This window comes from Fulmarus glacialis, unplaced genomic scaffold (genome assembly GCF_000690835.1).
Source record: "Fulmarus glacialis isolate BGI_N327 unplaced genomic scaffold, ASM69083v1 scaffold11699, whole genome shotgun sequence".
In the NCBI taxonomy this organism is placed as follows: Eukaryota; Metazoa; Chordata; class Aves; order Procellariiformes; family Procellariidae; genus Fulmarus; species Fulmarus glacialis.
This window is the reverse complement of record NW_009235238.1, coordinates 589-16,732: the sequence shown is the minus strand read 5'-3', so window position 1 is coordinate 16,732 and position 16,144 is coordinate 589. Positions and strand designations below refer to the sequence as shown.

General features: G+C 36.2%; 1 protein-coding gene across 1 annotated transcript in view; it reads right to left on the bottom strand.

Annotated features, from left to right (window-relative positions):
* LOC104082728 (A disintegrin and metalloproteinase with thrombospondin motifs 19-like) overlaps positions 1–15,788 on the bottom strand; it is a gene marked incomplete at both ends in the record, with an annotated part of 39,650 nt that extends 23,862 nt beyond the window's left edge. Inside the window, 4 exons of the mRNA XM_009585950.1 lie at positions 3,017–3,186; positions 4,828–4,958; positions 7,968–8,069; positions 15,638–15,788. Coding sequence (XP_009584245.1) covers positions 3,017–3,186; positions 4,828–4,958; positions 7,968–8,069; positions 15,638–15,788 — 554 coding nt within the window. The remainder of the gene's footprint in view (positions 1–3,016; positions 3,187–4,827; positions 4,959–7,967; positions 8,070–15,637) is intronic.
* Positions 15,789–16,144: the final 356 nt, after the last annotated feature.

The window sequence follows — 16,144 nt, the reverse complement described above, 5'->3', positions numbered from 1 at the left end:
TAAAACTGGTATTTGCTTACTTGTGTGGCATGAATCTACGTTACCATAACGAGTTATCTTAGATACAGTGAAATCAAAAATATTTTGATCCTTTTCTCGGCTGTTTGAAAAACTCAAGTTCTTTTTCCTGCTAGAGCATACTAGTGCTATAAACTTGGCCTACATAGTACTCATGTCATGTTCATTGTTGCAATTAAGAATATGCACATTACAGCTGTCGGAATATTTTGGTTGTAATCTATACTTTCATTCTACTATATTTTTGGCAGATCACAAATATTGGTGAAAAAAGAAACTTAAGACTTTCCAGATTTTCTAACTATGCAGGTCAAAGAGAAAAAAATTAAGTAATGGAGACACCCTGGGAAGAAAAATATACAGATTTACAAAGTCCACATTAAAAAAAAAAAACAAAAAACTGAACACATTCTTTCTAACATCTTTACCAAGGTCAGGCAATTTTCTACTACATTTCTAAAACATTCTGCAAATCATTTCTAATTTTGAAAGAGAACAAAAAAGTAATAATATCCTATGTATCCATGTATTCCTAATGATCATAATGTATAAATAATGAAGTTTGCTTCACCACTGCCAAAGTAATACCAAATAAAATAAACTAAGTCTCCTCTCAGTGGTAAATTGAGTACAAAATGACATGACTTTTTGTATCTTTATTCGCAAGTGTACTGACTCAGAACTTCTTCCTAAATCTGTTGCAGATTTTTGAAAGAATAAAGTCAATCCTGAACTTGAAACTGATTTCACTTGGATACAATCTATGCCATTCTGACTTAATACTGACTTCTAGACTCCTGGAGTGCATTTTTATTAGTAAATTAAACAGTTCCAGGAAACGTTCATGGGCACTGGAATTCTACTGTCTATACAGCTGAACTGTAAAACAGTCTATGCCACATTTTTTTGCCTGTGCTAACTAGCACTAGCTCGGTCTAGACTGGAAATTGCCACCTGCAAAGGACCATTTCCAAAAAGCAGTTTGGATGTCACCATTCTTTTTAGAGTGCAAAAGAGTTGACAAGTACGGACACAAGACTTCTGTGCGAGCTGACTTACGCATCAGAGAGTGGTCTGGGCACATTTAATTTACTAAAATTGACAAAGCCTCTGGGTATCTCTAGGGGACTGGTGCAAACAGATGTGATCTCTTTTGCCAACGTGTGAAGCCAGCCAGACACAAGCCATCTCCAGCTGAGAAGCGTGAGTCTCTGCCTGAGTTTGTGCCCTCTGCCCTTCTGTTATACTCCTTCAATAGTAATCCCAAACTTCCCTGGGAGCTTTAAGCATGCATCAGCTTTTTTTAAAGGAATACAAGATCAACAACTTAAACGTTATTTTAAGGACACTGAACTCAAAGAGACAGTAATTCAACAACACCAGACAACTTCAAGAGACTATAGGAGACGTCATTCAAATACAGCAACTATTTTGGACATGGTGCACAATTAGTGTCTATGAAAGGCTAAGAGTGCAAATAATTAAAGATTTGGGAACAATGTATTTCTGTAGTACTGAAACTCTTTAGCTGGTGTCCACTTTTATGTGTCCTGAGGGACACCTCAAGACAACAGGATCTCTCAGAACAAAGTTAGATAAAAGCAACCATCCACACTCCTTAACAAGGAACAGGAGAGTGTCATCAAGATTTTTCATCAGATGACTGAATTTTTAAAGTCAGGCTGAAAACTTTTGATCCCTTAGGATATAAATAATGTGTTCCTATGCTAAAATGAAATTTCGTAAAACAAACCAAAACTAATTCACTAGATAAGCACCTATAAAATAACTGGAGAGAGTTCTCCTTACTATGAAATGCGCTAACATACAAGCCTAATGAAAATAGTCTCACAAGTTTTCACTTCGGCACCTTGAGAAAAGACTTAGAAGAAAAAAAACCCCTTGTTTAGCTAGGCATATATTAAAATAAATTCTTGATAATAAATTCACATTTTTCGGGATTCAGCAAAATAGTTCTCTTAAAATCTATGCTTTCTAATGGTGTCTGACAATTTATTTCAAGAGTTAAATTTAAATGGCAATAATGAACTACTTAAAATGTGGTAACATATACCTACAGTACTCCTGTGTCATTCCAGGCTCTTCTTTATCACCAGTAGCTATAGATTTTGTTAATTTCTCAAATTAACTGTTTTCATAACTGAAGTCTTTCTGTTGTTTTCTTGTTTTCTTTTTTTTTTTTTTAAATAAATAAATTACATCATAACAATTTAGAGAAAATTCAGTGGAATGGCAGCTATTGTTCACATTTCTAGCAAGCACTTGGGTTGAATGTTTTGTTTTCTAGCTGCTGATATTTTACACCAACATTATCTTTGCAGATACTCTAAGTTCGACATTAGTCCCACTTCAGCACTCTTCTAATGATATGGCATCTAAGCAAGTTTGTTACACTGAAGCATGCATGGAGTATGACAGAACTTTGCATGCAGTAGCTGTTAGGATTTATAGAAATCTTATCTAAGTTTGCAGTATGCATTACATATGGATTTCTACCAAAATCAAGCAGTGGTATGTGAAATACTTAAGTGTTAAGCTAGAAGTGTTCTCTCCTTCCTCAAAAATAGAAGCTTACAATATCCATGCTGTCTTTTTGGCTTTGTTGGTAGAAGTATAAATGATATACGCATGCTTAATGATGTAGCATTCCTCTAGAAAGGTGTATTTTTCAGTCACTTCATACTATATTTCTGATTAAATAGGAACAAACTGATACTGAATTTGAGTTCAAATGTAGTCATTACATATCAAGAAGGACAAATTCAATAGAAATATAACACAAAAGTTGCCAGACCGTGTGAAAATACCACCAGAGCTTGCCTATGAAATAAAAATTACTTACTAAAAATCTTGGGCTTGGGGTTGGTTTGTTTGTTTGCTTTAGTTTTTACCATATCTTTCTTAATCAAGAACAATACCAACAAGCTATAAGCCGTATGAGCAGATGATAAGAACGTGGGAGATGGTTTATACTTACCATCATCGATGACAGCCTGCCACTGGTGCACATGCTTCTGATAAGATGACCTGACACTGAAAGCCTGGCACTGCCAGTCCCTGAAGGCAGGCATGCCAGCAGGACAAGAAGGATTTTCACATACTCTGTACTGCATTGTGGGACCGTGACACTCTCCTTCAAGGCCTGAACTAGAAAAGATGGTGTCAATATCATGCTTTATTGTTGGTAATGTTTTGTCAAACTTACAGCAAAGTTTATGCCATACACAAATTAAATCTAAATAGCAGATTTTTTGTTGACACATAACATTAGGAAATCACACACAAAAAATCAAAGTCACATAACAAAACATGTTAGCCTTCTGTTTGTACTGCTTATGTTACATATGAAGAGTCATGGGTGCTAAACCACAAGTTACACTTGGCCCCAGAGAAGCACTAGGACTAGCAGGAGGGTTCAGTAAGGAGAACCTCAACTGCAGTTTTGATGTAGTTCAGGTAATTTTTCTCTAGCTCGAATGAGCCAGAAGTGCCACTGAAAGGAAGTAACACCTGCAGATTTGCTACCTCTCCTTTTCTACAAGTGTAGTGTTGCAAAGTTCAGACAATATGCTTTGTTTCTTTTTCGTCGCTCCAGTTGTGCTTGCAGGTCCTAATGAACAAATGCAAAAGAATGGTGAACTGCAGAAACTGGAGCTAATTATTTGGAACCTTGCCTGGAAAAATGAATGAATGAAAGCAAAATTAAGACATCCCTAAATACTAGAAATAGCTTTTAGGCATACAGCTGGAAGTGGCATTTAGATGGCAGGAAATATGAAAGCATTCTACATATCTAAGGCTTCTGTTAAACTAAAATGCTTTTGTATAGCCATATCCAATTCCTCACATTTCTTTATGTAAACTTCTCTTTTTTAATCCCTCTGTCTTTCCTGTCATAATTCTTTGCCCCTAATCTGTTATATTACCTTTCACCTTTCTTCATTTCCCCTTTTGTTCTATTACTTTCCTAAATCATCTACTCTACTGTACTCTGCCCTGCCCTGCCCTGCCCTGTTCTGCCCAATCCTACCCTACCCCACCCTATTCTATTCTACTCTACTGTACTCTGGTCTAGTCTAGTCTAGTCTAGTCTACTCTTCTCTACACTTGCCTTCATTATTCAGCTCTAGTCTGTTCCCATTCTCTGCCTAATTTATTCTTTTTCTCTTGATGTATAAATGACCACCAAAAGAGAGACATGGTAATGAGTAATTAAAAGGAAAGCATCTTTTAGCTGACCACTGAGATATGGTGAAACAGACTCTATTCAAGTCCATGGTAAACCTCCCTTTATCCCCAATGGGACAAGGTTTTCATTTTCTCAAGATATGGAATCTAAATGTTGTTTCCAGATATTCTATCTAAATGACTGTGAAACTGGTAGAAAGATCTCTTTGTAAAAGTTGCAATTCCTTGTCTTTCCAAATGAGACAGAAGTCAATTTTCTCCAGAAAAAAATTGAGAATAGAATTACACACTGACGCTCTGCAAGTCAAAAATTACTAATTTAATTTTCTGTTGCTTCTTCAGGTGAAGCTTAAAAAGAAAGTTGTATTCTCCCATTAATGTTATCTAGGCTTTTAACAGAAGCAGAAAAGAAGAAAAATAGTGTTAGCATGCAATAAAAAGCCCTGAAATACCTATTCTCCTAATTGTTTTTCAGTATTCATAAAAAATGAATCGGTTATGTTAAGACAACTAGATCTTAATGGGTTTCTGTATTCATAAGATAGAAATTCTGTTCAGAAATTTTGATGAACAGCAACGGAAACCTGAACTTGATTTTACCCAGGGCATTTGCGTTGTCGACTGCTGATTCCAGTGTTGCAAGTACGGCTACAAGTGCTCCACACGCTCCACTCCCCCTCCATATGCTCCGCAAAAGAGGTCCGATTGATACACTCTCCAGCCTTACACCACTAGGTGAAAATTCAGCTCTTAGGTAAATAAATCAAAGCATATGCAAAACAATTCACTGCTCCACAAGCACATGGGAAGCACAACATAAACATTTTGTTCAATACATAGTTTTCATATGAGTCAGATATATTTTTTCCTATTGTTCCCCATAGTTTTTTTTCTACCCTAGTAAATACAACAGCCAGAGACCTTTCTCTGGCTCAGTGGCCAAGAAGCAGGCACAACTCTTGTCCACAAGCTCGAGCACAAGTTCGTTCCCAATAAAGGATGCCTCCTGGAATAGCCTGCTGGAAATGGTCCCCAGACCATGCTGTCCCCTTCATTTGAGCCTGGGCACTGCCTAGGAAAGTGCTTTTGGGTCCAACCCAAACCCATTGCAATGATTATCCTCCAGCTGAACTGTATGGATGATCACAGCACAGTGTTCAGAGCTGTTCTCAGGACTTGTTTGGTTCACTATTACAATTCCCACATAACTAACAGGAACTGCATTGTCACTGATTATCCAGTGACAATTTCAATAGAAGGATATATTACACGTAATAGAGAAAATGAGTTTTTATTCACATCTTGTATTCAAAGTGAGAATGGAAGCCTCAATAAGCTAGTGTTGAGAAAGTCAAGAGAATTTCTGGTATTTATTTAATAACAATAATCACCTCAGTAATCTTTTAGGCATATATCATTTCCCAGGACAACTTCAATTTCTCACTCAAAAACTACCCAATCACTATTGTTATGCTCGGCAACCTATGTCCATATCTGGTATAAATCATCATAACTGCAGAAACTAGTACTTTATCAACTTATACCAGCTGAATATCTGTCCCGTGTATTATGAAATTTCAGCAATTGCAAAGCAATAAGGCTACAAGTAGACAATGAACACTTAATATCATTAACATCAGTAATTTAACCCATTCTCTTTGCACTCTGACTTACTGGTGAATTACTGTTATCAATGGATAAAGTTCATGAAGAAGTCTCATGTTTTGAGCAAAACAAAATATGTCACTAATGCAGTCAATAAAGGCCTTTGTCACTTTTAGAATACACTTCCATTACTTGCAGTGTCTGTGCTAAATTCCTGTCTGGTGATATTAAACTTCACCTGCAGTTTCAAACTGGTCTTCACTGATCAATTGATCTTAATTTTCCCTCTTAAATCATGGCATTACAATGATGGTATAACTATACCACCTTTGAAAAGTCTTCACATAGGATGGTTCCAACATTATATTGGATTTGCAATCAGAAACTACAAATTTTGTAATGCTCTTGGATGTTTCAGACCAAACCTGCTCATATTTATTTAAAGATACTCCTTCAGATATAATAGGCAAAATGGATTTTTCTCTAGAGATAGCATCTGCCTCATGCAGAGTCTGAAGGATGCTTATGAATCCTTGATTTAAAAAACAACCAAGTTGCACAGGTTAAGCAAATGACATTTCCATCACTTCCTAAGATCCTAAGAGGAGCACAAGACAACAATACTCCATCTTTACAATATAAGTAAAACAAAACAAAGCCAGTGATTTGTGTAATCTGAAGCTCATCTTGGACAGATGATAAAGTAAACAAGAAGAATAATCCCTTCTAATCCTCTGAAATGTTTCAGTAATGTCTGCTTAGTTTTTTACTGCTAAACACAAAAAAGGGATCTCTGTAGCTTGGCACAAGGCTCAATGAGCTGTTGTAATTAGAATCAGTATTTTGTTTTACCCTTACTAATCATTTACTCCTTACTAGCTAAGCCCTACAATAAAGAGAATGGTGTTACCTTCCTCACTGGACTTTCCCAGGACCCATGTCACTACTATATCATAATGTTCCCACAAGCATAAAGTTAGAATGAGTCCTCTGCAACGAGTTGCTGTTACTACCTTTTGCAAGTCAGACATTAATATGCAAAACGCACACTAATTTCAGGTGCCCAGTTCACGATGGCCATGGTTTCACAATGAAAAATTCTGGGTAGTCTTAATAAGAGGTGCTGCTTTCTTATTCCATACCATGGGTACACCAGTCTTAATGTAAAGAATGCAACATAGAACAAAAGGCATGTCCCTCACTTTCCAGGTATTGACTTAAGCAGAATATCAACACATTTACCAGAATCAAAAGATCATAGCAAATGTCATTATTTTCAAGATTCAAAAATGAATAAAGCCTGTTTTTCCTTTAGCATGTAAAATGATATTATCTGAACATTTTATCTTACTCAGTTGATTGATTTGTTTACTTTTTTAGGGGGATGATGACAGTCCTGGTGAATGTAATATGATTCAAAGAGCAAATCACTCCTGTGGGAGACTGCTGTCAGCACAATATCATGAAAATCCCAAGATATATGCATGCTCCTGCTCTGTTATCTATTTGAGGTTATTTATCTTCATTTACAGTTATATACAGAAATGACAGAAATTACTCAAGCAGGAAAGCTCTTGAAGGACATTTAATGTAAGTCTGACTTCAGGTGACCATTTAATTTGTCTTTGATGGCATACTTTTAATGACATTTATCACTCTTTTACATTCACTGACACTATAAATATTTCTTTACAAAGCTTATCCTGAAAGTTTTATCACAAACCTGTATCAATTCCTTCAATGAGACTATTTCTAAATCTTAAATCGTAGCTGAGAACTTTGTATCTTTGAAAGCTTATGTTTCTGTTTACAGTAAGCAGTGCGATACAATGACACTCCATTCATGAATAGGATACAAAACCAGAACACATTTGAAATAAAACATTCCAAGCATTAAAACATCTGTGGCTTTGGCTAACTTTTTTTTTTAAATTCAGTGTTTTTAGGGAAATGTACTTTTTATCATATCTATATTATATAATCCATAACATATAATACATTCAACTATATATGTATGATTTTTATGATAATTGAGGTAAGCAGGAACTTAAACACGAGCAAAGACCTATTCAGCTTGTTTCCTTAACTGTTAGGTGTTCAATATAATTTATATTGCTCTTCCACCAGAAACATACCTTTCCAGTGTCACAGTCTGTTCCATCCATTGGCGGATCCAGTTTAGTTTTGCATTCCTTCTCACTTTCCACCTTACACCACAACCCAGTGCAAATGACATGCTAAAAATGAAACACACAGGTAGTACAAAATCTATCTTACGCAAAATTACTTTGTGCATGCAATCTACTAATGTTGTAAAGTTACCAGTTTGATGGTACTGAAGTATGTTTAAAGACAGGTTAAACATGCACAAAACCCCAAAGTAGGCAGATTCTGCTTAGACTTTTGCTAATCACAAACACACGGAACAAGTCAAGCTGGTGTGTTGATAGAGAGGGGGAAGAACCCTCCAAGTCTAACCCTAGCAGTCACAGTCTTTGCATACGGCAGATCTGACAAAGCACATTGGAACAACTTTGCCCCATGATGTGAAGCAGCCGCTGCACAGATGCGCTCCCCCAGAGACTGGTAGAGGTATGAGCTTTCTGGGAGTTATTTTTAAAACTAGTTCGTATTTTTACTCTTTTTATTTAGTGCTCATTCATTTTATGTGAAAGGGAGAAAAATAGCACTGTCACTAGCAACAAAACCCAAAGTTTTAAAATTTCTACATACAGGGACTAATGAGTCTTTGTGCAGCTACATGGAACTATGTTCATGGGAGTTTTGTAAAAATGTGTCTGTAAGAAACTTTGAGGCTTCTCTAGGACTTCCAAATCCCACTTGTTCATACCATCCCAATAATTGCTGCTATCTTATGCTCTTCCAATGATTCATAATTCCTCTAGAATTCATTTATTCCTCTAGAAATATCTCAAAAAAGCAATCAAACCCAATTATCCACAAATAAGATACGAAGTAAACTGACAATTCAGGATGAAATACTTTTGCTGGGAAGAAGAGAAGGGAGATGAGAGGGGTACTAGTCAGTAGTGAATTTTAGAGATGGAAAGAAAAGCTGCTTATTCTGTCCCTCTTAAGCATCAGAACAAGAGAGTTTTACCTTCTTCAAAAGAAAGTACAGCCATGAAGTATGCTGGCTCACATTTCCCCAAATTTCCTTGGCAGCTTTCCCTATTTTCCTCTAAAAAGTCCTCCTTCTTCCATGGTTTTTAGTCATGACTTCATTCTCCTCGCTGTCTCCCCCTTACTGGTAAACCAGGTGGATGTGAACAGAGAGCACATGGGGCCCAATTGTGGCCTGAATGTTATTGCATGTGCAGACTGATTCCCCCCAAATATGTATAGTACCCCCAAAGAGGGGAAAGAAGGATCAGGAGAGGGGGACGGGTTGCAGGAAGAATAAAATATAAAGATCAGCTGTTTTTTTGAAACCAGAAGACGTGCTTTTTCTGACTGAAATGATTTGTTACATTGGTAAAACCAGTAAGAGGCTCTGTGCCTTTTACACTATGCATGAAAAATGTGTGATAAATCTCATGCTACCTTGAAAAAAGTCTTATGGCACAGGAAACATAATTCAACAGAAGATTGTGTCTGAACAAGGAACAGGACAGTTCCAGTGGGAGTCTTGCATGTAAAAATGTCTGTAACATCAGCTTTCAAAAAATGTCAAAGATTGTAGAGGTCTGAAACATTGCACAGAAACAAGAGACAGGATGGCAGCAGTCAGACTCACTCCTGATTCATCGTGCAACAGTTTTGTGCTGAACTAACAAGACAACAGTTAGCCTATGCATATCCTAAAATATAGCTCCAGAAGTGCTATTCTGTTCCTGGATAATTTTAACATGCATTTTTCAAATATCAAACTGTCATTTCTGCTCTTGTTCAAGGGAAAAGAGAACTTATTCTGTTAATTTTTTTTTAAACATGCACTTTAAGATATAACTTCAGAGCCGAGAACTAAACTTAGCAAGAAGACTTCTGGGCCAGTTTTGGAAGACAATATAGATGAGACAGAGTATCAGATGTTCATGGTAAAGTGCTTCCATACCAACTATGAAATATCAGACTATACTGTTGGAACAACTCCACAAAAATATATACTAATTTAATTTTCCTAATTCAAATAATTTTTTTCATATCCCTAAATCTTCATTTGTCAATGACTACATTTGAGGAAAAGCCATCCAGGTTTTCAAAAAATAAAGTCAAATTTTCCTTTCATCACGTTTTACAGCATGTCATTCTTTTTTTTTTCCCCTGAACACTTTGATCTTGTGCTCAATTTCACTTGCAGATGACTGTGGAATGGCTGACAACAAACCTACAGTTCCTTACAAATCCGGAAACAATTCTTCTAAACTTAGGAAGATAGGAAGTCAGATTTACAAGATAAACACAGATACACTTGAGCTGTGTAAAGTAAATCAAGTAAATCAAATCAAGACGCTTGACTTGCTAATGTGCTTTAAATACATCTGCATGTGTCTGCAAACACTTGTATACCACCTCCTTATGAAACATGAATCTAACTTCCCCAGCTAGAAACAACTTTGAGGCTTAAGTGAACTGTATTCTAAAAACACTCACTTCACCAATTTTTAAAATAAGCATTCAATATTACTATAACATTTCATCCTAGACTTTGAGATTCCCTAAACCCAAGAAATGGAGATATGGAATTACTAAAATTGGAGGATGACTTGTAAGTTTTTTTCTGGGCTTTCCATTTCAGTCAAATCACAAATAGAGTTTTTAGTTACTCTTCAGGTTGTACTTCTGCTGCATAAATAAGAAAAATGGAGTTTACTGTACCATTTAACTTTTGACATTTGGGTATTTCTGCATATGGCTGGGGAAAAACCACGATGCGCAACTTGTTTTTTTCATTAGCAACCTGCAATGCTGCAGATCAGAACTGATTTGAAAACTAACAGAAATCTGGAGGCCAGTGTCAATATTACAGTCACTGCAAAGTCAGAGCACAAACTTCTAAACCAGAAATTTACCCCGCTGGGGAGAAAGAAAGCTTCATTCAGCCAAAATCAGGAAATGCTAAGTTAACGTTCACAGAGGTTTACTAGTTACGTATCATAAGCACAGTTCAACAGCCATTACAGTTTTTTAGACTAGCCAAGGGAAGTAAGAGTTATTGGAGATTATAAACTTACACTTGATATTAGGCTATTCACAATCTGTAAAATATTTCATTGTGTGTACACTGGAAAACAAAATCTTGCCAAGCACACACAAATTATTTTTTCTGAAAGAATGTGTTAATTGTGAGTTTTTCACAGCAAAAGATTGTCAAATACAACATGAAAGTCACAATGTACTACAAAAATAGCAGAGGTCATTCCAGCTTTTGGGGTTTTTTTTGAATGAAAAGAGTGAGGCAGGTGTGTGTGCATCACAGGGATTCTTTTCCAATCATATAAGCATTTGGAAAGAAGGTCCAGTTGAGAGGAAAAAACAGAGACAAAAAGAGCATTTCAGAACTGTATTTGTGCAAAGTCAAGATTGAAGTGTGTTGGTAGAGATGAGGACAGATTTCACCGGGGCTATAATATTTCCATGACTTTCGTTCTTTTAATTGTGATATTTCCCTGAAATCCCTTAAAGATCACCGTGAAATATAACCAATCTCCTACTTATTTGCAAAGATCACAGCTGTGTTATGACAAGAACTGTTTTAGTGAAACTGACTAGATAGCATTTGCATCCTGAACTTTAATCTTAAAAGCCAATATTTAATAGTTCAACGATTATATTCAATTGTCAAGTTCTACAATCACATTTAATCATCAAGAAGTACTTCTGGGCCATGATCTCACTATCTGTTATGTGAAACCATGTTAGGCTCTAATTGATTCTTGTGTGAGACTTCATGGGCATAAAAGCAAACTTGGCTCCCTTACAAGGTAAGCATGGAAACATGGTATAAATCTTGTACTCTGAGATCCACTCACACTTTTCTCAGGCTCTATAAATTTTGCTTAGGGTATTAAAAAAAGTCTTTGAAATAAAGATGAAAAGGAAAAAATAAAGTCTGGACACCATTCATGAAAGAGGAGTGGGAGGGGCTCACTTAGGAAAATACGGGAGTAGGCTCTCAATGGTCCCTTCAGTCCATTGCTTTAGCCATTAAATTATAAAGAGGAATTCCTGATAGCAAGGGAAAATCATTGGCATCTGCAGTGTTTCACAGAGATTGCCATGTAATGTGACTGTAAATTATCCTAAAGTGCTGCTCAGTAATAACGTTTGTAGAAAATTACATCTCAGCAGAAATGCATTATTGATTGTACCACTGATATTTGTAGATTATTTTTAGATCATTAAGAAAATTATTTTCCATCATTACTCAATTGTTTTCTTAGTTGAATAGCTGTTATATATGAAACATACTTGCTTAATGTAAAAGACTGCATGGAAGTCTGGTCATCAAATTATCTTCCAGTCACAAAAAATGTAAGACTCTAACATAGTTCGTAATTTATCTTTTACATAGTTACACTGAAGTGCATGAACTGTACAAGCAAGTAGAATGTATCCAAGAAATCCTGGGCTATAAATTGTTGGATTTACTGAAGTTTAAATGAACTGTCAAGGAGTATGTTTCTCTCTCATTTCCTGGCTTGTGGACAACTGTAACCACAGTAAGCTGCCAGGCAGAGTAGAAGAGAGTATACAGAGATAAAAGAAAGTAGTTTGGATTTCACGGAAAATCCAGTGGTTGCCAATGTATAATAAAATAATTATTTAAATAAATTAATACTGCAACTAATGAAATATTGTATTCAATTTAGAGAAGTTTTCTAAATGTTGACTTCTCTAATGGCAGCCACAATAATCTGTACAATCAACACAGTGAACTTTGAATCACTTTCATAACATGTAAAATGCAATTATTTGGTAGGTTAAATTCAACATATTTGTTATTTCCATCTAACATCCTCGTATTTCAGAGGCAGGTGATAAAATTAGCTACTGACCAAAAGCACTTCGCAGTTAGACAATGTTGGTGTTGCACAGTCCATGTACTAGAACCCATGAAGGTTTTCTGGAAAGTTTATATAGCTTGATTCTAGCCCAATTTAAATTGCAACATCTTTTTTTTTTCTTTCTCTTCATACATAGGAGAAACATATGTAAGAACAGGATGGCTTTCTTATCCTTTGGGCTGTGCTTTATCTATTGTTCTGAGTTTCCTCTTCACCGTAGAAATCTTATTTAATTGGACTAGGATACTGTAAACTTCCCTAAAGAGCTAAATTTAAGACCCAGAGCAGGGAACAAAAGGAGGAGATCTGAATATAGTGCCTAAGCGTGCTGTAACAAGCTCTTTAGGTCTACAGTTTCAGGATCAAATTTCTTGGATTTTTTTGTTGGGGGGAATGTGGGAGTGTAAATTTTGCTTCCAGACAAAAGAATGCAGAGGAAACCAACAAGGTGACTTCACGGAGGTTGGCAGTGGAGCTTTGGAGATCACCTTTTCTGCCCCAGTGCCCTCACCAGATTTTCTCAGTTCTGTCCTTAGTGTCTTTTATTCATTTTTATGTTATTTCTAATAGCTTTGGACCAAAGCTTTTAAAGGTGCATTACAATAATTTTGTGGTTCAGCATTTGCTTGTATGATTTCCGGTTCAGGGTTACCAGTTTTGCAGAGGATTTTTGTGAAATTGCAGAAGGTTCTTCCCATTGTTCTCTTCTCAGAAACTGTTATCAAGTTCTCTTTTTCTTACTGTTAAGACCATAAGCTTATCAAGGAACAGACTTGGTTTACAAAGATGACTGAAAATTAAATTGCAGTTTGTCAGAAAAAAAGAATAGTTGGAAAGGCCACCGGCCTTTTGTATTGTCTTGTATCATTACTAGGTTCTTTCTTCAAAGCAAGCCCGCATATCTTTGGATTTAAGCTACAACGGTATCTTAGTACTAATATTTAACAGGAATTTTCCTAAGCTAACCATTTTAATATAAAGTAACGATCCAGTAAGTGGGAAGAAAAGAAGAATGGTACAAGTGATTTAGCTGAAATGTGTCCTCTTACATACAAAATGCCATAAGAGGAGAAAATGATTGAAGATGATTAGAAATGGACAAGTACCAGCACCCAGAGCCTAAGTAGTCTCTGTGCAAACAGCTGAACACTATTAGGATAGTGTTAACTGAATTTATCTTCCTATCATTTCTAAAATAATAATGAAAGCCAAAGAAACCTTGGAGTCAGGACCCCAAGAGAAGAATATGTGTGTGAATGAAACACAACAGGCACGAGACTACTTAGCTACTTGAATTTAAATGCCTGAATTAGAAATAAACACAAGGGTATTAAAGGAGGAGAAGTGCCCAGAGAAATGAAAAGCATATAAAGGTATTATGCAACAGCAAGTCTCCAGGTTTGACTATCTCTTCAATTACCTTTGAAATTCTTTTACCTGTTAAAGAAAACCTAGAAGAAATAATGGGCTAACGCTGTACCATTTTCTTGTTCAAAATGGGTTTCTAGAGAATGAGAAACCAAAATCACATCTTTTAATTGAAAACAAAGTACTAAAAAACAAGAAACAGATTGCAATTCATGAAAAAAGCACTTGGAAGTAATTGAGAACATTTGTAGAATCGTTACATTGAGTTCTACTGCTCATCTCTCAGAGTGAAAATGTTTTCAATAAGACAGTTAAAATAATAACCAGTAACCTAGAGCTCCTTGTTTTTGTAGCTATACCACTCTTAGCATGCAGTAGTCATACATGTATTGCAATGTTTCCTTTGAGAATCTTTAGGATAAAGATCCCTCTCACTGAAACTCGCTAAAGAAAGAGTACTATGTCTAAGCTGAAAAGATGAAGAGAACTGAAGAACTAAAGGAGTAAGGAATTATGCTTTCATATTAAATATTCCTGACCTTTCCAGGCTATCTGTCCGCTCTGACTCTCATGAAATTTTATTTCACAGTTCCTTCTAGGCCCCATTCTATCAACCCATACTCCATTCTCTTTATTCATTTGTATTATCATCTACCCATTTTGTCTTGGTTACCTTCTCAAGGGCATCCAACATGTTTAGTACCTGTCCTGTTGACATTAAAGAAGGACGATTTTTCTCTGTTAAAACCAGTCTTAAAATGCTTCTTCAATCAGATGTCTACTAGTATTAGCCCATATAATTATGAAGACCTTTTCAATTTTGTTAATCTGTCTTTTCAAGGTTAATATACAGTGACATTGTTTAACACAATGGCATGAAGTAATGTCAGCAAACTCACTTAAGTACTGGAACTCCTATTGCCATGGCATTGCACAGCTCTGCCAGGACTCACAGGGGACCTGCTGGGAGTCAGGGTATATTCAGCGGTACAGGGAGCCCAGCTAACACCACTATGCTCCCTCTGAGCATGCATAGGCACAGCATACTCTACTGAAGGTCAGATATGGAGGTTCAATACCCAAAGCATAATGAAACGGAATCTACACGTGAAATCTAGTCCCATTGCAAATATTCTGTTCGCTGCAACGAGGTGACTTCACACTATGACATTTTCTATTTCTAAAGTACAAGGAACACATGAGTGGTATGATTCAGGATGCTTGGAGATCCAAAGCAAGCCTTACAAGATAAAAAAATGAAAACACTCCTATTAACCTTGGAAAGCAAAGTGTAAACTTCTTGTTTCGAAGGTGCTATGTTCTCTTTCTCTAAAATACATGCACAAAAATATCTTTCACAGAAAAATGAGTTGGTAGGTGTATTTTCTGAAGTATATACCCATCCTTACCTGCATTTCTTGGCAAAAGGAAGCAGTTGGTCCAAAAAGAATCTGACACTGTTCATCCGCAGTGTACTTCATTCCTGGGAGCTTGGAGGGAATAATCACAGAATTGAGGCTCTGAGGATTCGTCTGTAGCAGACAGTTACTGGCCTTTGACCTGGCAATATGCAGAGATTCATACGCTGAGCAATCCTAAAGAGTCTGCTTGTCATGCCAACTTAAACATGCATTTGACATTAGAAAAATGTGGACTCTCAAGATTTTTTTATTCATCAGCATTGGGCTGTAATTCAGAGAAATTACTCTGTATAAATTAGTATGGCTTACTTGATGTAAGTTAACGGTGTGTTCTGATGTTGCACATTTGCAGAAAGACAATATAATTCATCAGCTATAATAGGAATTTCAAGAAAGCGCTGGACAACATTTTACTGTAAAATTTACTTAACTGATTAAGGTTTGGATAGAGATTTAAACAATTATTCAAAAGCAGACAATTTATAATGCATAGGC